A 20,289-nucleotide genomic window follows, 5' to 3' on the forward strand; every position below is an offset into this window, starting at 1 on the left:
AGTGATATCCGCTTCAATCCAATTCCATCAATTTTCTCCAAAATGGTAGCGCCCAGTAAATAAGGGTGAGGTATAAGTATTGGATGGATGTAACAATAGACAACTGTATTTCGACCTGTGATTGGCTAAATACCTCAAAAGGTGAGGTATAAGTATTGGATGGATGTAACAACAGACAACTGTATTTCGACCTGTGATTGGCTAAATACCTCAAAAAGTGGGTGGAGCCTCAGGTACACAGGGGTGACACAAACCCGCCATTGTTGTAACTACCCTCAAGCGGGTGCTTTTGGCAAAACTGCCATCTTGTCCTGGTCGCACGTCATAGAAAACGTCATTTTGTGGTCATGTGACTTTGTTTACATGTCGTTTTGCCGCGTACCGACATATTTTCACCGTCATAACACCAAGAGATGACCGTATTTTGCCAGCGTAAACTATGCGGTGCTTCTTCCGCAACATGGTAGCCCATTTCACCTTAGCTTAAAGGAGCATTAAAGTGGTACCTACCATGGCCCAAAACTGCTGTCATCTTGTAAAGCAGTATGTGAAAAGCATACCCACAAAATATTTCTGTCCAAAGTTGTATCACCACGGTGCAATTAATTTGGAAAATCGCTGCCGCGGTGACAGGCCGGAGCGCTCCAACTGCAGACCACACCCACTCTAGTGTGACGTTCGTGGTAGTGAGCCCCTCATTCGTTCGTAGGAAAAACCGTCTGCTACGAACATTGCGAGCTGTTTCTTGTTGGCCTCTATTATTTATGATTTATATCACGTTTTCTTAAAAAAAAAAAAAGAAGCATATACGCAGCCTGAGAAAATAAGATTACGATCACAAGAGTAATATATCCGTGGCATCTGTGCAATCTCAGAATTCACAGCAGCAGAAAGCTAGCGAGGCTAGCGATGGCGGCGGTATTGTGGCGCCACCTGTTAGCCACTGAACCAACTGCGCGGTGAAAACTGTCGGACAGGCTGCACACTGTCGAGAAGCACGGGTTTTTTGCTGTACAAACGCAGTTAATTTCAGGCTGCACCACTCGTTCTTCCTGTGGTGCCTGCGGTCCCAAAAAATCGTGGTTGTGTCGTGGACAGCCTTCAAACCCTCCGTTTCGGACATCCCGAAGCCGGAGAACGCATGGCGTCTCCGAAGCGGTAGCAGACGCTCCGGCATGGGCGATGTTGCTCACCTCGATCATGTGATCCCAAGTCCAATGAGGAGCGTCCTCACCGCTTGCGTCACATAGTGACGTGTGTGGTGGCGCGCTCATCACGTGCCTATCGTGAAGGCGAAGGAGGGTGTTTCGCGCGCGGGAGGTTCGGGGAGCTATTGCAGGCGTCCCAATTTAGCTACGGTTGCACTAATTGTGGGAAAACTGTTTTCTGCCGCCTAACATTCCATACTGACCAAAAACAGAAACAAAGTTGTGGGCCTCCAGACTCTCCTTTAAGTACATCGCATCGGCTCGGTAAATCTTAACGCGCGGTCGTCATCACATCTTTGGAAGTTGTCAACAATACGAGGCTTTATGTGTAAAACTCTGCGTTTTACTGCGAGATTATCGAATAAAAATAATTACCGTGATCGAAAAACATCCAAAACGTCGTCCAGAAACATCAACCACATTGTTTACAAACGGTTTGGCCGCCGATCACGGGCGCCGCCATCTTTAAGGTCACGTGTGCCTTGACGTTTGCTGTGACGTGCGACCAGGACCTGTCCAGGATGCATAGGCGCCGACTGCGGTGGGGGGGGGGGGGGGATATCATTCTGTGTCCTTATTTGCTGAAAATGGGAGGAGGCGCCTCTATGGGATACATTATGCATGTCCCAGACAGGCTCCTCCCCCTGTTTTGAGCGAACCATGACACAGAATGATATCATTCGGTATGGCGGTTGGTTAGGAGCGTGCTATGTGGTGAAATTCTATGTTAACAGTGTACTTAACGGCAACCTGTTGATTACGGCAACGTCCGGTACAGGTGCGGGTTCGACCACGCCGAGGGTGCTAGCGGCTTTGTGGGTGGGTACATGAGTTGTCTACAGAAACTTAAAACTTCAGACTGGGCCTGTTGGTAAGGCATGGCAGAATAAAAGCGCTAAAAACACGAGGACAACGGCGCTAACTGTGTGTCCGTTGTCCTCGTGTTTTTAGCGCTTTTATTCTGCCACGTCTACAGAAACACCGTCTTCCGCGAGCGACGTCAAGAACGGTGCGCTGTCTGCTGAGACTCCGGCGTACGTTAAGGACTCTCAGGCATTATCACGCACTCTCTTGAGGCACTCAGTCACTCCCTTAAGGACTCTCAGGCCTACGGAGAACTCTTATGCGCGCAAAATTAATCCACAGGCCACAGTTGGCTGAATAGAATAGAATGGGAACAGAAAGAAAGAAAAAAAAATGGAAACGTAGGTCGGGGGGGGGGGGGGGGCACTGGTGCGACCAGTCGTTCCAGGCCGCTTGACGTACGAAACCACTGAGTGATTTAAAAGATTATTTCAGTGCGTATGTCCTTGAGATAGTTCGTTAGTGCACACAGCGCAGGTTGGTGTAGCCTTGGCCAGCTCCCCAGTACCTTCTCAACATTAAAAGGTCACGAAAGGATAGAGAGGTAGCAAGCCAGCTGGTGGCATAGATCCATAACTTAAATACCCGAGACTAGGGGACATAGGCGCCGACTGCGGGCGGGAGAGGGGGCGCTGGGGCCCTTGCCCCCCCGGAACATGAACTAGGGGGGGGGCGCCTCCTCCCCCGGGAAGTCCCGCTAAGAGGCTGACACCAACCTTTGGGGCTCGGCGCGCCCGGGTCAAAAGAGCGCAGAGGCACCAACCCAAAAATGCGTCTTGCAATTTGTAAAATATGAATCCGCCCACCATACTCATTATCACAGTATAAGGTGAAGCGAAGAAACACAGAGGATGAAACAACACATAGCCTGAATTTCGCCCAAAGCAATCAGATCAATGAAACGAAGCAGTCGAAAAGGTCCCAGCAGCTGCCAGTGAGGTGTAGGATCTTCGGAACGCATATTCGTTGGGAGCGGGTTCAACCCCGCTGCTCAGTTTCATCGACCATATTCATTATATTGCGCGCACTTCGGGTCAAACATCGAGGAGTCAATACATTTTGTTCTTTTTGCACTTAGTTTTCAAATCCGTAATGCCTTCAGTTGTGCACATGTTCACTGTTTACGTTCCCTCTGTTTTTTTTTTGTTTTTTTTTTGTTTTTCTGTTCTTCCTTTCTCTTATTTCTATACCAGTTCTGCATACATCATAGGATCCCGCTAGAGTGTGTGATTCTTCAGCTTTAGTTTTGTGTTCTTCATTTTTCTTTTCCTTTTCTTTCCTTCTTATTGTTTTCTTATTTTCTTTGCCTCTTTTGCCACTTTCACTTTTTTTAATAACAAGCTGACATCCATCTGGCTTACCTTTCCTTTCTTTTATTTCTTACTAAACATATCCCCCCCCCCCCCCCCCCCGCCAGTGCGCCCTTGCCCCCTCCGGGAAAATGAAAACTCTCCGCCTCTCCGCCTCTGCCAGGATGCATTGCGTTCGCCCAGCACGCTTTCGTCTACGGAGCAATACATTGGATGCCACCCCTGTGCTCAGGTATAGGCAGGTCCCATTAATGGCCAGACTCCCTTTGGGATACACGGCACTGATGACGGCGGCATTGTGGCACCACCTGTTAGTCACTGAACCAACTGTGCGGTGAAAACTGTCAGAGGCTGCACACTCAGAAGCACTGGGGTTTCGCTGTACAAGACGCAGTTAATTTCGGACTGCACCACTCGTTCTTCCCGTGGTGTCTTTGGTCTTAAAAAATCGTGGTTGTGTCGTTGACAGCCTTCAAACCCTCCGTTTCCGACATCACGCAGCCGGAGAACGCATGGCATGGCGTCTCCGACCGGTAGCAGACGCTCCGGCCTGCGCGTTGTTGCTCACCTCGATCATGTAATCCCAGGTCCAATGAGGAGCGTCGCTACCACTCGCGTCACATAGTGACGCGTGTGGCAGCGCTCATCACGTGCCTATCGTAAAGTCGAAGGAGGGTGTTTCGCGAACGGGAGGTTCAGGGAGCTATTGCAGGCGTGCCAATTTCGCTGCCTAACATTCCATACTGACCAAAAACAGGAACAAACAAGGTTGTGTGCCTCTAGACTGCTCCTGTGCTGCTGTTGAACTACTGCTCCGCGCAGTAGTTCAACGCCGACGTCACATGTGAACATTACGGAAAGTTCTTTTGACGCTCATGTGCCTCCTAGTTAGAGGTGAGTATGGGTAAGCAAACTTGGACCTGCACCCGCACAGTACCCGTGCGTGTGTGACCCGCACCCGCAAGAATTTAATCTGGGCGACCCGCACCCGCATTGGGACCCGCGGGAGGAAGTGTTCCTCGTCCACTTTACCGCTGTTTCTATTTTAAAACAATGGAAATTCTGAGTGTTGGTTACGTGTCTCGGACATCTTCATCGTACGCCAATAAAACTGCAATTCAACAGAGAGCCGTATATGTCTGCATTAATACACGACCTCGCCCGCCAGCACTTGCCTGCTGCCTGGCACATGGATGAATTTATACGGCCGACGACATAGGGCACTGCTGAGCTCGCATGTGACAGAGAGGATCGAATCACTTAGTTGGCCATGGAGTGCGCATTTTACCCGCCACCCGCAGCGATCGCGAATTCCTACCCGCAAATCGTGACGATGTGTGGGTAACTGCGGGTACCCGCGGGTATACCCGCACCCACGCTCGGCTCTACTCCTAGTGACTTGAAGACATGTGAGGCCATGAGGATTCACGAGGCGAGGGCTCGCGAGGATGACGGGTCGTCAGACCACGATGGCACCCATGATGTGATGACACGTGAGAATGAGGATCCTCAGGAGGTGAAGATACGTGAGGCCATGAGGGTTGTGAGTGGCCTCGTGAGGTGAAGGCATGTGAGGATGAGGATGGTGAGGCCTTTTGTTATCCCGATGCCCTGAGGTAAGGTTTGTGAGGTTAAGATTTAAAATGGAATGTGAGGGTGAGGGCAACTAAGGTCAAGTTACTGGTGAGGAAAATTTGGTGAGGGTGAGTGAGGCCAATAAAGTTTGTGCTTCGTGAGGTGAGGATGAGTGAGGCCGCAAGAAAATGCCCACCTATGCAGCAGTTTCTTGCAGAACTCTGCTGTTACAGTCACTGAACATAAAACGACAAGTCTTTTCTGGAGAACGTAGTTTAAACACATGCACAATCTCTCTCCATTTCATAACGAGACTCATACTGCTTGACTCAGCCTCATGTCATCAGTGTGGAGTCACCATGAAGGACCTCTGTGAGGATCCTAAGGAGAGTAATCTCGCCAAGATATGCAGTGCTGTGAGCACTATGAAAGTGTAAGCCACAAGATTTCTGCACCTCATATTTGCAACTTTACAAAACAGACAAACACATCTTTCTGTATTGTATTTAACTTCTTTATAAAAAAATAACACTAAAACTGTGATGAACCAAGCACAGCAAAGTAAAAAATCCGATTACAACTGTGGTCAACCTATAGAACACCAAAGGCAATGGTGGATCCTGGGGGAAGGAGCGATCGATCCCCACAAAAAACGTCAGTTCATACACTGGATTCTCTCTCTCTCCCCTCTCCCACTACGCACTTGACAACGAAATCGTCTCCCCCACCCCCGAAATTGAGGGCCTTAACCCACCACTGGCTATAGGTGGCACACCTTTCTACTAGGGCAATTGGCCATATCAACACAATACATAAAGTAGTGGGCACATGACATTCGTTTGTGCCAAATGCATCCGTGGCAAGCGTTACTTTCACAGCAACATGTAAAGGTAGAAAATACAATGTGTCCTACAGCAACCAATGTATCGCGCTTAGGTTGAACATGGGTGTAACATTTGTCCATTCCAGATTGACTAGAAATACAACCTAAATAATGCTACATGTTGTTCAGTACAACTTGCACAATATCACACAATTCTTGCTGTCACAGTTGACAGGTTACAACGGAGTTCCTAAATGCTAAAGGGCAAAATATCAGTACACACAACATTCACGTCATTTTACTATTTATGGCAAATTTTTGCACAACCCTAATGTGAAGTATGTTCCAAACATACAAAGAGGAAGCAGAGCTTGCAAATGGAATTGTGATAAACAAAATATAAAAGGACATCTCTGGTACCCTGGCTAGTAAATATTGATACAAGATATTCTAGCTGGAAACCAATACTGTAGAGTTACATTACAGAAATATGTGGTACAGTCCAACATAGCATATAGTTTCAGGTAGCTTCCAATATTGCACAGGTTGTTGTACTACACTATTGTATTTGTACGTGCAGGGATTAAAGGTGCTATACGAATATGTGTCGATAAAGTTTGGTTGACCTGCCTGTCTTAAAAAAAAATTGCAATAGTAACTTGAAAATAATGAGTAATGAAAATTTGTAGTTTCAACTGAAAAACAATTAATTGACAAGTAATTGCTCTTATTAATTACATTGCATTAAATGTTTTGTTTAAAATGTTTTAATATGTTTTAAAAGTACAGATTTAAAAAAGTACCTTGTATTTTCGGGTTAAATTTAGTAAAAACCAATACTAACCCATAAGTCATAAAAACCCGTACGAACCCGTAAACCATAAAACCTCATTTTTACCCTATGCTTCGCATCATTCTTGCTTTGAGTCGAACCTAAACAGCCGCGACAATGAACTTGCCGAAGTGGAAGTCCAAGCCACCAATATGGGCCTCGGAGAATCCTAAGCATTGCATGGTCAGCACGGCTCCTCAGCATCCCGTGTTCACTGCAAACGCCAAAAGCGCGTCTTTTTGTTCTTTGTCAAAAAAAAGCTTCCTTTTCAACTCAATATTACCAGTCTCTCTTGAAACTAAAATCCAATTTTTTTTGTCTTCCAATTTTTGAAAACCGAAAAACACTGAGGTCTAAAAATGGTATGTTTAGAAAGGTTTAAAAATGAAGTTTTAAAGGTAATAATAATAATGCAATAATTACCTTATCAATGTTGTTATGCCTTTCAACTTTCGTGAGCCAGAAATTATGACCATTTTAAGTTTTGATCAAGATATATGATGTTTCTTTTGTGTCTCCCTTTGTTTAGCTTTTCTGGTTGTAGAAACCAACAAGTCTACATAGGGTAGCTTTTCCCCAATTGGGGTACTTCAATACAGTAAAAATCATCTCCACATGTGCAGAACATTGAAGTGGATGCAAAGACAATAAAACGAACAAAAACTAACAAAACAAAATGTTTCTGCAAAAGCGAGGTTAGACAGGTTTACATGTACAGCAAGCAATTGATAAAATAAATTCAGCAAAAACACAGAAAGGGCAAAGATGCCAGAAAATCACGAAGGTTCACCAGGCAACATTCCCAGTCACAACGCTCTTGACATACCAAGAGGGATGTCAAGTTTGGGGCTAAACCAAGTGAAAACTGGCTGCATGTCTGAAAAGAAAATGCTTATCAAGCACTGACACCAAGAAAATTCGACCCTGTGCTTCACTGATTTTCACAACTCTTCACTAATGGTAAATTTGGGTTGTCATTTTATGGCAACATGGCCTAGTGCTCAGAAATTGCTCGGAAGTTGCCCGTGCTGGATCACGTGACCGTTGCCACCTGAACGTGAGTGCCAGAAATCTAGTGGTCGTAGCCGCTTGTATCACATGAGGGCCGTCGTGGTAGCTCATCTTCGGGTTTCGTAGTCTACTAATTCACGTGAGCTTCACCATGTGGGCCAATGCGGGCACTCGCCACTGTTGCAGTGCAGATTTGATGACACCAGATATAGTGGGAAGACCCGCTGCCCGATCGTATCAAGGCCGGGCGAAAAGGTGCTAGCTGGCAAATTCAGGGCGCTCGGAAAGCACCACTCCAACATGCAAAATTGATTCGCTTTGACCAAGCAAACATGACTACTCTGGATTGGGCACAAAAAGTTGAAATGACCACACGAATTTGCCCTTAGTCTGCAATTGTCCATCTGAATGTAAAACAGTGTGTTGAACCTTCCACGGCTAAACGACAACTTAACCTTAACAAGGATATGGATGAGACCATGTACTATTGGCACGGGTATAGGATTTTAAAAGCAACCTCATGAGCGATTTGAACACAACCGACTAGACAATAGTTAGTTAGATATGTAGTTACAAGTTAGTCTTATACGTCAATGTCATAGCATTATGGCAGCTCCTATGCTGCAAACTGCCATTTCATAGTGTTTATAGAAAAGTGTTATACATGTGGCAGTAGTGCCACGAATTTTCACAGAATGCATTCTTCTGGAACAATTTTGTTGGATGAATCGTGATGTCATAATTTCGTTCTTCTAGATTCATTATAATATAGCTTTCACCTGTGCTTCAACATGGAATTTTATTGATCCACTAAACTAAAATTAATTTTGACTGTAATGCAATGAGATCAGTGTGAAGGTTACCGTACTCTTCCCATGTTAAAAATTAATCTAAATGACATAATTATGCTCAGCTTTAAAAAATTTTTTACATAAATTAGAAGCATAACTACAAGCAAGAAAAAAAAAGACAGCATAAAGATCTAAACAAAGTAAAACGTAAGGTCCAAATATTTGCTCATGCTCTGATGGTCAGTACTGCAGACAATGGCACAGTACACTCTGCGTATGACCAACAATCCGAGACCTAGGATACCTCCATGAAGCAGTCAACAATGACATACATCAACAGGTCTCAAGCTATGTGTAAAGCAAACATAATAAAAACTTCTGAGAATGCAGTGGGTAAAACAGCAAAAAATAACGAGCAAGACAAAATCAAGCAGTGAATGTGCATAACGCTGCATAACTTAATCCTAATTTGGTAGAACATATTTCTGCATGTGTGTTCTGTACTACCTTATAACTCTTAAGTAAACAAACATCTCCCTCATTCATTAACCCACAGAGCACTGAAGTGTTGCAGGCATAGAGTTCATTCACATATATACATGTTTGGCGGCATCATTAAGACAGTGTTAAAAAATGCATTGACTTAACGGAGCAAGGAAGTCATACTAAACATTGCTGAAAAAACCTGCTTCATTCTTCAAGCAGCCTATCAGGAGCCATGGTGCAATATATTTTCTTGTCACTGCTCAGTTAAATTTACAAAATGCCCTGGAAAAAGGCAGCCATGGGCCTTGGAGGCCGAATCAGCCGGTACGACATAGCATCGTTGTATCGAGGCAAGGTCTCATTTGCCACGGAAGCTTTGTCATCCACGATTACCGCATAGTGCTACTTGTTGCTGACTCTTCACGTCAAAAAGGTGACATCAGTACCTATTATTCACGCATCATGTGTAGAGCCTAAAGTTTTTGGGAAAGATTTTTTTTTCTAAATTCGTGGAATAAAATTAGGTACATAAGCATGTGCACAAAATTCATCCGAGCTCAGGTGGAAAAACTTCCAGTGTGCTAAATTTGGACTCAGTCACTCATATGAACTGTAATTGCTAGGGACAAATGATGATGTAACTGCATTTGCTGCCAAACACAATTAGTGTGCATTCCTACAGGTGTGTCAGTGAGGGCAATCTGCCCGGGTAAAAATCGTGTTTCACCCTAAAGAGGCCACTTTCAATTCGGAGTCCAAATTCGAGGAAGATTCAAGTTAAACTGTAAAACTTCAAGCTCTAATCATGTGCTCTCTGAACGAGGGGAAGCTCAGATCAAAGGCCTCTCCACCACGCTACAGGTCAGCTTTGTGCTCAAGAATGCATGTCACTTATTGTACTGCATGCCACAGTTGAAAATGGAAAAAAATAATTATGGAGGGGTCCTTCAGTGCTCCTTCAAGTCCTTATACTGTACAGCTGTACATGGGCATATATACATTTAGCCACCATTTTATAAGAATGGTGCCAAACTAGAGGGCAGTGTAATTCTCAATGTGCTGTCGACTGCGGCTGCTGGGACGATCGGAGAGATTCGAATGTCTTCCACTGTAGCCACTGTGAGGCAAATAGTAGTCCGCCGGCTCGTGTCGGCCATAGGAACCGGAGTCGATTGAGCGGGCTCTGGTGTAGGGTCGAGCCTCGTATCTTGGCCCGTGCACGCTAGGAGGAAAAAAAAAAAGAAAGAGTACACAATCATGCAAAAGAACAAGAGATACACCTCAGGTATTCAAGGGCTTCGAAGACTGGTGGTAACCATGTGCTTGTTTATGATTAAGGCCCCTGGTTTTCTGCTGCGGCAAATTAAAAATTCAGTGGCACCGACTTGTAAATTCCGCGATTTTCCGTGGCAAGGAGTCAACGGCTGCTTGAAGCGGGAAACACTATTTTCTTGGATAATGTGGGTACAGCAGTACATGATACCTTGTGATCTACTCTGACAGCGAATGCTGTTGTCAGCTACAGTCATTCTATACCTCCAGAAAGATATTTCAGCATCTGCATAGTTTATAGGAATTGACAAATGCGAGTAAATATGATCGAAATGGACGCTAAATTCAGTGCAAGCACCCTAATTCTGTTCCAAAGACCCAATCGTATTTACTCGCATAATTTGCGCACTTTTTCTCCCTAAAAAAATCGGAAAATTTAGGGGAGTGCAAATTGAGCGGGAACATTCGTTACGATATTCAAACGACGCAAAATTTTAAAATTTTAGTATGCGGGTCATATAGGATCTCAGCAGGGCTGATACTGACGTTATCACTGCATTGCGCGAGCGCAAAAGAAGCACCCAAATACCGCGCAACCGCCGACGGTCATCAGGAAACACGGCGGCCCGTCATTATACAAGTCATTTAGAAAGCCAATGTCTTTAAAGAAATCAAATACTATAAAAGTGGTTAATCTCGCAGTCTTAATAATTCGCAAATCTGTGCGGAAGCGCGCTTCGGGAATATTTCGCGGAACCTTAATTTCGCAAATTCGTGCAGAAGCGGACAGAAGCGGAAATTGCGGGATCAGAGGGGTCGGGGGTTCATGGCACTACCAGCAGAAGTTCAGATGCATGGGAACTTTGAAGAGGACTAAAGGTGCTCTTGACTGGTGCCAAGATGGCATTTCTCGGTGGTGTCATTCCTGATATACGTCTGCTTAAAAAATAACGATTTCTTGTCATTCTCTCTGTATTGCCTACTACCATGACTCAGGAAAAACGAATTTTAAGACACTTTGGGATGCATCTGAACAAAAGAAAACTTTGGGATCACATAGAATATCGATTTTTTCACCAAAACTGTGATTTCCAGAACATCCGGTTTCTCTTTCCTCTTTTTTTCTTTTTTCGCAAGTTGATACCCAAGGGACACCTTAACCTGAATTGGTCCTAAGCGGGTTTGGAAGGAATCAATCGGGGGAACCACGTTTAACCTGAAATTACCCTAACCACGTTCGTTTTCACAACAGTGTGGGCGTGCAAGTCATTATGGCAGCACACGACCCTGTGTGGACGGCTGCCACCAGGAACCCAATCGTGTCCTGGAATCTGCATTTAGAAATGCTGAAATACGGAGACTGCAAAAGAGGCTCAAGATTCCAAATCCTATACAGAGCTACTGTCAACTTTATTTGTGACAACATTATAGGAAACAGAGCAGCTGCTTTGCACAGTACCTCCTGTCTGCGGCAGCATAAAGTGCCGAAGGCCAGTAGTCGGCGTGCGGTGCTGCCCTAGATACATGTCGCGGCAGTTGCACAGGAACGGGCTGAGTGGGGGGAGGTTCCCTTGGAGCAGGCTGAGGAGGCTGGGACGGCTGCGGAGGCTGACGTCGCGCAATGCGCACCATCTTCACGCTGCTATCTGAAGGTGGACGGAATGGCAACAGGCTCTGTGGATGAAGAGCAATATTGTTGTATGAATGACAGTACTATGCATGTACAATGATAGCATGAACTAATGACGGTAATAGACAATACAGTGTAGCATATTGCGTAGCATGTAATAATAATTCAGGGCTTTATGTCGCGAGAGAACTGCGATCATGAGCAATGCCACGGTGGTCGGGTCTTTGCCCCACCTCAGGGTTCTTTAACGGGCGCCGAAATCTCAACACACAGAACACCGCATTTCACGTCCCTCGCGGAAGACGCCGTGTCTGACCAACCTGTTACCAACCTTCCACCAAGTTACCACTGTCCTCGACAACATTTGAATCCGCGAGCTTGGGATCAGCAGGTGGACGTGCTACCGACTGAGCTACCGACGCCTGCTTGTGTAGTATGTAGTGGACCTCATACAAGGCCTTTAAGCATCTGTGTCCCATACCCTCCCTCTTACATGCCTGACAGAACATGTCTTCGTCAACCTGCTTGAGAAACAAGTATGCCTTTCTTTTTGATTCATGTTTTGATGCTTTAAAGAAGAACAGTGAGCAACACTGAAGGTCGTATTCTGAAGCTACAATCAACTTGACCCTCCACTTGAGCTGCTCCTCGAGACAGGTTTCGTGCTTGAAACATTGACCTTGACTGGAAACGCTCCCCTAGCAGAGCAAATCGTTTGTGTATTCTTCAAGTGCTGCGGGGTAGCACCAGTGTTTCCTTAAGGCCATGCCCCCTTAACGCCTCCTCAAATGGAGGGGCACTTCTTTCCTCCCATAACTGGTATTGAGGCTGGGCGTAGGGTCAAAGATCGTTTAAGCTATCGCTATCATATTTCAATGTAACAGTGCTCTCTAAAACAAGAAATGATGTCATTATTACAAATGGAGACTTCTACATTAGTAGAATAAAGCTTGCTCAAACTGTCAAAAGACATGAGCATGTGTGTGTCAAATCATTGGGTAGGTCACTAGACTGCAACAGGTATCATTTTGCTACTGGAATTAAGTTACTGGATTACACACTCGTCCTTTATGTTGTAATAGGCGGCTATGGGCACAGTCTTCAGCACCTCATTGAAAGCGTTTGATTAATTATCACATTAATGATGTTTATCACTGCTCAAGGCCCCACCTAATTAAGCAAGTGCTCCAACACCATGTCGAATGTCTGGAATATTGTCTTATTAATGCACAATTCAAGTCACAAAAAGTGCCCCTAAAAGTCAGCAGTGGATGGAGCTGCGTAACATGGCACAATCTGCATCAATGACATACGAAGATGTCAGTAACGTCAGGTGTCATTCTCCTAAGGAGCTTCCTGAAAGAGTGGAGGGTTTCTAGAGGGATGACGGGCTGAGGGAATCACTGTTTTTGTTCTGTTTTAGCTTCCTAATTTTAGGTCGTTTTTTTTTTTGTCCAAGAAAATTTAGGTCGACTGCACCCCTTGGACAGGTTGGCAAGGGTTTTTGCCTAAAATTTGCTCTGTTAATTTAGTTATGTAATATAAATCAATTCCATTTTATGAGCTACTATAACTAATTAAGTAAACTTAATTGTGGGCATTAAGTGTGGGCACTAAGAGGGATGACACAAACACACGACTCAGTAAGTCGTGTGTTCATGTCGACCCTCTGTGTGCCCAAACTCAGGCGTTTACATTAGGCTAACGCTTTTTTATCAAGCTCATCCACCAGCTAAGTCCATCCACCAACCACACGACCCAGTCGTGTGTACATGACATCCGTAGGAATGCACATTAACTTGTTTGACAGCAAATGCAGTTGCATCACCGTTTGCACCAAACCAGTACTGTGAGTTTGAGTAACTGAGCCCGTTGTCTCACCAAATTTAGCATACTGGAAGTTTTTCCACCCGAATTCGCATGAATTTAGAGCACATGTTTATTTACCCGATTTTTACCCTCCGAATTTAGAAAAAAATATTTCCCGAAAACTTCAGGCTCTAGTTGTGATGAATGGGGAGTTTCATTGCGAGGGGCGATACTCTACCCCATTGCTGCTGGTGATGCGGGGAATGAAATAATAAGCCCCTTCGCAATAAGGATCTATGTCACATGGTATCCAGAAATGTCAAGGGAGCTTTGAGGGCAGAGCGTTGGTGGTCTGGATGTGGCCAGAGACCAAGCAATTTTGTGAAAGAGAGGGGGCGAGAGTCCAGCTCGTTAAGGGATCCGGAGTGTATGGTTCGGGAAGGTTGGTAGTGTGGGCAATGGAGAAGAATGTGCTCTAGACCTTCTACAGCACCGCAGTGACAGCATTGGGGAGAGTCAACTTGTCTCAAGGGGTAATGCCACTGCACTGTAAAAGCCACATCGACGCTTACATCATTCATTCGATAGGGCATTCATTTGATTAAATTTTCCTATATAGCAACATATTTTCAAGTTATACTGTCAGCCATGAAGAAATGTATTTGTCAAACCATCCAAAAACGGACATTTCTGCGGTGGAAACAAAAGAGTAAATGAAAAGTCAACAGGTGCGGGAGGGAAATTCTGGCACCAAAATGGAAAGGCTCACCTCCCTCTTCCTGCAGCTCTTCTTTGCTCTCTCATGTTCTACCCTTCTTTTGTTATCCTGAAAGAGCAACGCCCGCCGCTATTAAAGCACACCCGCAAAAGTATTTGTCGGATATAGGCTAAAGGCAACTATTGATGCGTTACGCACAAACAGTAACTGAACCATGGTTAGAGCAAGTATTCTTGATAGGGGTGTGTGAATCCGAATATTTTAAGTCGAATCGAATATCAAATCGAATGGGGGAAAAAATTCTGAATACCGAATCGAATATCGAATATTTGTGCAAAATTTACAACATGTGACTTTCACACTAAAAGTTTCCATTTTGTAGCCCATGGCTTTAGTGTAATTTTTCTGGCATTAGCTCCCACAAGAGAGACATGCAATTCGTCAGTTTAAAGCCCCTACTCTTTAATTTTACATGAGAGTGCTTCCTGCTTTTCAGGTGATCCTACACTTACTGGAGTACTGGAGTGGTTACCTTCATTTCAAAATTTTATGTCAGGCAGTAGCATGTTATATGGATGAGGCTGTAATTGTTTCAGACAACCACAGGCCATTTGTGAAAGAAACGAATTGGCATCCTGCCTCAGCTTTGCCGTGAACACCCTTTAGTTTCTTTGCACCCGCCCTAGGAATTTGCACTGCTGAAATTTTAGACGTAAAGTACATCTTTAAGACACCCTTCTTGTTCGTGGGCTGTAGTCATTATTCAAGAGTCCTAACTTTTTAAAGGCAGCCTCACAGACATCAAATCAAAGTCCCTCGTCGGCACCACTAAACTCATCGGCTCCCACATGCAACTGCATGTGGGAGGGGCGCCACCCCTTCCACGTTATCTTAAACTAAACATCGTCCCGCCTGTGTTGGTCCTGCAGCCAGGGTAATTTCGTAAAGCAGGCTTCACCTCATGCACAGAAGCATCAGGTGAAGCCCACATTCGGGTTGTGTCGTTCATATTCGTGGAATAGTCGAATATTCGAAGAATCGAATAGTTTGAGCGTTTGATATTCGATTCGAATTCGAGAACTCGAATATTCGCACACCCCTAATTCTTGAAAATAATGGTAACAAAGGCCATTAAAAATGTTGTGGTCTCCCTCCACTGGAGATGTTACTCGTTGAATTAATGAGCAATTTTATAATGAAATTAATTACATTAAATTACCATAAATAAAAATAAATATTTAAATTTAAAAACCATAATGTCACTATGTTACATGAAATTTATGAAGCATCGCCCACATGAATGACTAGACACACTCAAAATTCTACGTGAAGAGGCTAGTTAAAGACCTGCAAAAGCTAGCAAAAGGCTTATGCTCGTAAAGAATCAGAGTGGAGAATGGTGCATTACCACATAGCTCACTAGACAGCTGAGTGGAATCCAAACAATGATTGACACGACAACCACAGTGCCCACGATGTTGTCATTCAGGAATTTCACTGAAATCAAAGAGTTACATCATGTACTGATGGCCTCCATGATTACTTCCCTTAAGAGAGAGTGCTAAAAAAACATGCATATTTATTTGCAAGATATTCCAATATATATTCGTACACCACTGTATGGAAATACCTTGATTTACTACTAGTCGTCAAATGATATCTTAGCACAATATTAACTTTTTTCTAATATCAATACATTTTTGTCAATTAATCAATGTTCATTAATCTTTTTTTTTTCCTATTTGCCACATCATGTTTGTTTGAATAATGAGCGGCCCCCTCTCCCTCAAAAAGCTGCAAAAAGACGTACAAACAGTATTGATGTCAATGTCTTCGATAATGTCCCAGAATCTTTCAACGATATCTTGCACAGTCTTCTCACATTTTCCCTGCAAAACATCACATGGATATGGCTTTTCAAATCACAATGCAGTGACCACTGATGTCGACTCCTGACACAGAAGGTTCACAACAAGTGAATGGAATAAATGGGAATAAGTACGTACAGTAGCCACAGCGGCCCACTGCTTGCCTCAGGATCTTAGAGGTGTCACAATTAAACTTTTCGGTGTAGATCAAGCAATTAGCAATCTCAACATAGATGCCTTCTATGACAAAACTATTCAACTCTCATGCTCTACACGTGCAAAAATGTGGATGGTAATACCAAATGTTTTCAGACTTTCTATGCATTTACCTTTTCACAATACCCATGGATACATGGCGTTCCATCCCTGAGTACCTCCACCGGATCCGTGGGCTTGCACGTCGCGTTGTGCGACGGACGACAGCACCTTTTACACGCATCTGCCTCTGTAGTTGCACAAGAAAAAATTGTGTAACAACTGAATGCCTCATGAAATTAAACTCAAATAGGACTACATACTAATAAATTTGGAAAAATCACCTGTGTCACACATGCAGGAAATCTCCCCTCGTGTCTCACAGTACGGCATGCATTCTCCAGCACGGCATTTCCCTCTGGGCACCACAAAGAAAACATGTGGAAATGTAGCAAGGGCCATTCGTGCGGCTAAATTCTGTACAGTGCAGGGCTACTAGTTCGTATGATCGTGTGCTTGCGTCATTCCTGTGCATATAATTTGCAGAAACAAATAGAGGGCGGTGCATTATGCGTATGGTTTGACCCTCCAGAACAGTCTCATGGCAACTTTGCATTTCTCATTACCCATCACATCTTTCAAAGTCCCTCTCGCAAAGCTTGGTGACAGGGGCATCGATTTGGAACAACATCCTCTACCTCCACAAAAGCTTGTAGTGTAATGATAACGCGCTTGACTGCGTCGGTTCTGGACTTTGGACTCTCGCTGTTGCAGTGTCAAACTGACAGTTTTAGTATGTTCTTTTCTTACAAATTAATTTACCAAGAAATTTGTTCGCTGAACCACTGGGCTGGGCCCAGCTCTACTGACTGGGACACAGAGCCAGGCCGGGCCGCATAAAAACAGGAAGGCCTGGGACACATTGAATGTGTCCGGGCCAAGTTGGGCACAGAAAAGTCGGCCGGTGCAGGGCTCAAGTGTGAATTTGTATCACACTGTGGGCACAGAAAAAGCAAAGATGGCTACTTAAAAGCAGCACTACAATGCAAGAATTTCTCCTCTTAGGATGCATGACGTCATTACCTTGACACCAACACAAAAGGAATGGGATTGATCAGTTGTGTTGTTCATGATTTACGAGCATATGAAACAACGAACGGAAGGCTACGGCAATGCGGCTAGCTCTGGACTGGCTTCCTCAAACAATCTCCCACAATGATTGGAAAAACTGTTTGAGGAAACCCATTCTACATTGGCAGCATTCCCAAGAGAGAGAGAGAGAATTGTGGTTAATTTTCTCATCAATTCCAAACAATGCAACCAATGAATCTGGTTCCTTTTGTGCTGTTGGTTTCTCGTATGCTGTCCTTGAGTGTGTTGGTGTCAAGGTAATGACATCTTTCATACAGTGAGGAGAAATTTTTGTTCTTAAGCGCCTCTTTAAAGGGACTATGAAGGGACGCTCATAAAATTGAGTTCTCAGCAGAGTATGGTTCTTAAGAATGACTTTAAGAATGACCAGGGAGCCGAAGAAGCAGAGCCTGCAGACCATGTGTTGCTGTATTGCTGCTGACTTTTAATTTACTTCTACTTTGGGGCAAGTAAACCAAGTAAGACTTGGGAACACGCAAGTGGGAGGTTTTTCCCATAAAGTAGAAGGAGACAAACACACGCTCGAATTTGAGGTGCTAAAATTTGAGGTGTTAATTGGCTTAACACTTTGTGACAGGTCTGAAATAGACCTCTTTCTGGTTGTAAACAAGTGACATCATTGTGTTCGACAGCGCCCTCAATTTTGCAGACTTGAACTATGCTCGAAGGTAGGAGGCGAACAAAGTTGCACTCAAAAGCCATGGTCTTGAGAGTATTACAATGGTCCCTTTCAGTGTTCAGTCCTACTTTTCTTTCAATAGGAGGCAGCGAACAAGTGCCCATTTGTGGAACCCAGCCCTCCACGTCCGATTTGATTCGGTTTCAGTCTGTCTACCAACATCATGATTTCATTTCTCGGGTAGAGGTCTATTGTCTGCATCACATTTAACCGAAGCCATGCTGCACAAGCGTGTGCTGCAGAACACTGCAAATGACACTCCCGTACAATCCAAAACCTGTAGGATCAGCTGTGAAGGTAATGTTTTCTATTCCAGCTTAGTTTCTTAAGTGAGAAATCTTGCTAGACATTTTTGCATGCCCTTAGAATTTGTGCATTTTTCAATTTTCATTAAAACTTAGTGCTCGTCAACAATAAGGGTTTTACAGTATTAAAAATGCTTGTAGAGGAATACTATTGAGGGTCCCTTCACGGTTCCTTTATGTAACATGGGTAGAGGGTAGAACATTTTTGCAACAGGTACTTCTCTTACTTGTCTAAGCATGGAGTGTCATCCATCTGTGGCATCGAAGGTGGACATTCTGCCGAGGCCCCAGTAAAAAAAATCCATTAAGGAAATTACATTAAGTACACAGAAAGTAATAGTACCGACTGGTGAGCTGAAGTCAACTTACAAATGAGCTGTACTCATTACATCCCTATGACATTTCCAATTATGTAATGCACGACACGTACAATGCTCCAAGGAAAAGGATATGTGCAATGGGCTTCATTTTTACAAGCATTTGGCTGTGCTTCACGGCACATCACTCCCGTGGGTGAGTAGTCGCAGCTACGACAGCATGGAGAGTTCCTGTCACTGCAAGGTGAAACATAAAATTCTTACCCAAGCAGCACAGCATCTTTGCCCAATATTGGACCAATATTGGCAATCTCGGCCCAATATTGGACCAAGATTGGACCAATGTCGGGCCAGTATTGCCAATATTGGTCCATTATTGGCAATCTCGGCCCAATATTGGACCAAGGTTGAACCAATGTCGGGCCAGTATATCCAATATGGACCATTATTGGCAATCTCGGCCCAATATTGGACCAAGATTGGACCAATGTCAGCCAGTATAGCCAATATTGGTCCATTACTGGGCCAAGATGTTGTGCTGCATGGGTACACTCAGTCATGTTTTTTTTAAGAAATTTCAACAAGCATGTAGGGTACTCCAGTCGAGAGGGAGACACATTATAGGAGCTGCAATGTGCAGGGCAGGCAGGTATATCTGTAGCGGCCGGTGGACAGCGACGAAGATGGCCACGCGCCTGGAGCACCTGCCTCAGTTCCACCGGCAGCGTGAGACATTTCCGCGAGCGACCTCCGGAAAGCGTTGCCGAGCTGACGCATGTGCGGCGTCAGGGCGGCATCACCAGCGACTGTTCAATGAGCAACACGCTCCACTACTGGTATCGGTACGTCGCTGTTCTTACGCCCTGACGCCGCACATGCGTCAGCTCGGCAACGCTTTCCGGAGGTCGCTCGCGGAAATGTCTCACGCTGCCCCCATCGTCCTGCTTCCACTTGACACGACGCAAGCTGATCACTGGCGCAGCAGCACGACGGCGCAGCGCACTACATCGACCGTCCGTAACAACGTTCTACAACGAATGTCTACGCCCGCTATCCTGCCGCGCCTGCTGCCGCGAACTCAAGCCGTACTTTCTCACTTCTCAAGCCTCACTTTCCCACGTCCACGTGCCGTCGCCATTCCTCCCGTCTTAGTATCAACGCGCAAGCGCCGCTCCGCGTCTGAGGGGGGGAGTGATGTAGCGGCCGGTGGACAGCGACGAAGATGGCCACGCGCCTGGAGCACCTGCCTCAGTTCCACCGGCGCGGCCATGGAGACAGGCCACAGTCATCGCCTCTCCGTGGCATACCATCATCGCCGGTCGGGGCTCATGTAGAGGAAGACCATCGTCCTCTACATATCATTCACTAGCTGCATTCTTTTCACAGCAAAAGCTGCTCCCCATCTTGCTCTTTTTACCAAGGGTACAATGGAAGCGACAAGCCA

The 20,289-nt window shown here is 44.9% G+C and overlaps 1 protein-coding gene across 1 annotated transcript in view; it reads right to left on the reverse strand.

Annotated features, from left to right (window-relative positions):
- Positions 1-5,445: 5,445 nt before the first annotated feature.
- Positions 5,446-20,289, reverse strand: part of LOC135388294 (ADAM 17-like protease) — a 37,729-nt gene continuing 22,885 nt past the window's right edge. Inside the window, exons 13-21 of the mRNA XM_064617752.1 lie at positions 18,981-19,082; positions 18,756-18,818; positions 16,737-16,810; positions 16,527-16,642; positions 16,140-16,218; positions 15,738-15,826; positions 14,381-14,437; positions 11,632-11,846; positions 5,446-10,122 (exon numbers count right to left, since the gene is read on the reverse strand). Of these exons, the coding sequence (XP_064473822.1) occupies positions 9,933-10,122; positions 11,632-11,846; positions 14,381-14,437; positions 15,738-15,826; positions 16,140-16,218; positions 16,527-16,642; positions 16,737-16,810; positions 18,756-18,818; positions 18,981-19,082 (985 nt within the window). The 3' untranslated portion in view covers positions 5,446-9,932. The remainder of the gene's footprint in view (positions 10,123-11,631; positions 11,847-14,380; positions 14,438-15,737; positions 15,827-16,139; positions 16,219-16,526; positions 16,643-16,736; positions 16,811-18,755; positions 18,819-18,980; positions 19,083-20,289) is intronic.

The sequence above is a fragment of the Ornithodoros turicata genome, chromosome 3 (assembly GCF_037126465.1).
Source record: "Ornithodoros turicata isolate Travis chromosome 3, ASM3712646v1, whole genome shotgun sequence".
Classification (NCBI taxonomy): domain Eukaryota; kingdom Metazoa; phylum Arthropoda; class Arachnida; order Ixodida; family Argasidae; genus Ornithodoros; species Ornithodoros turicata.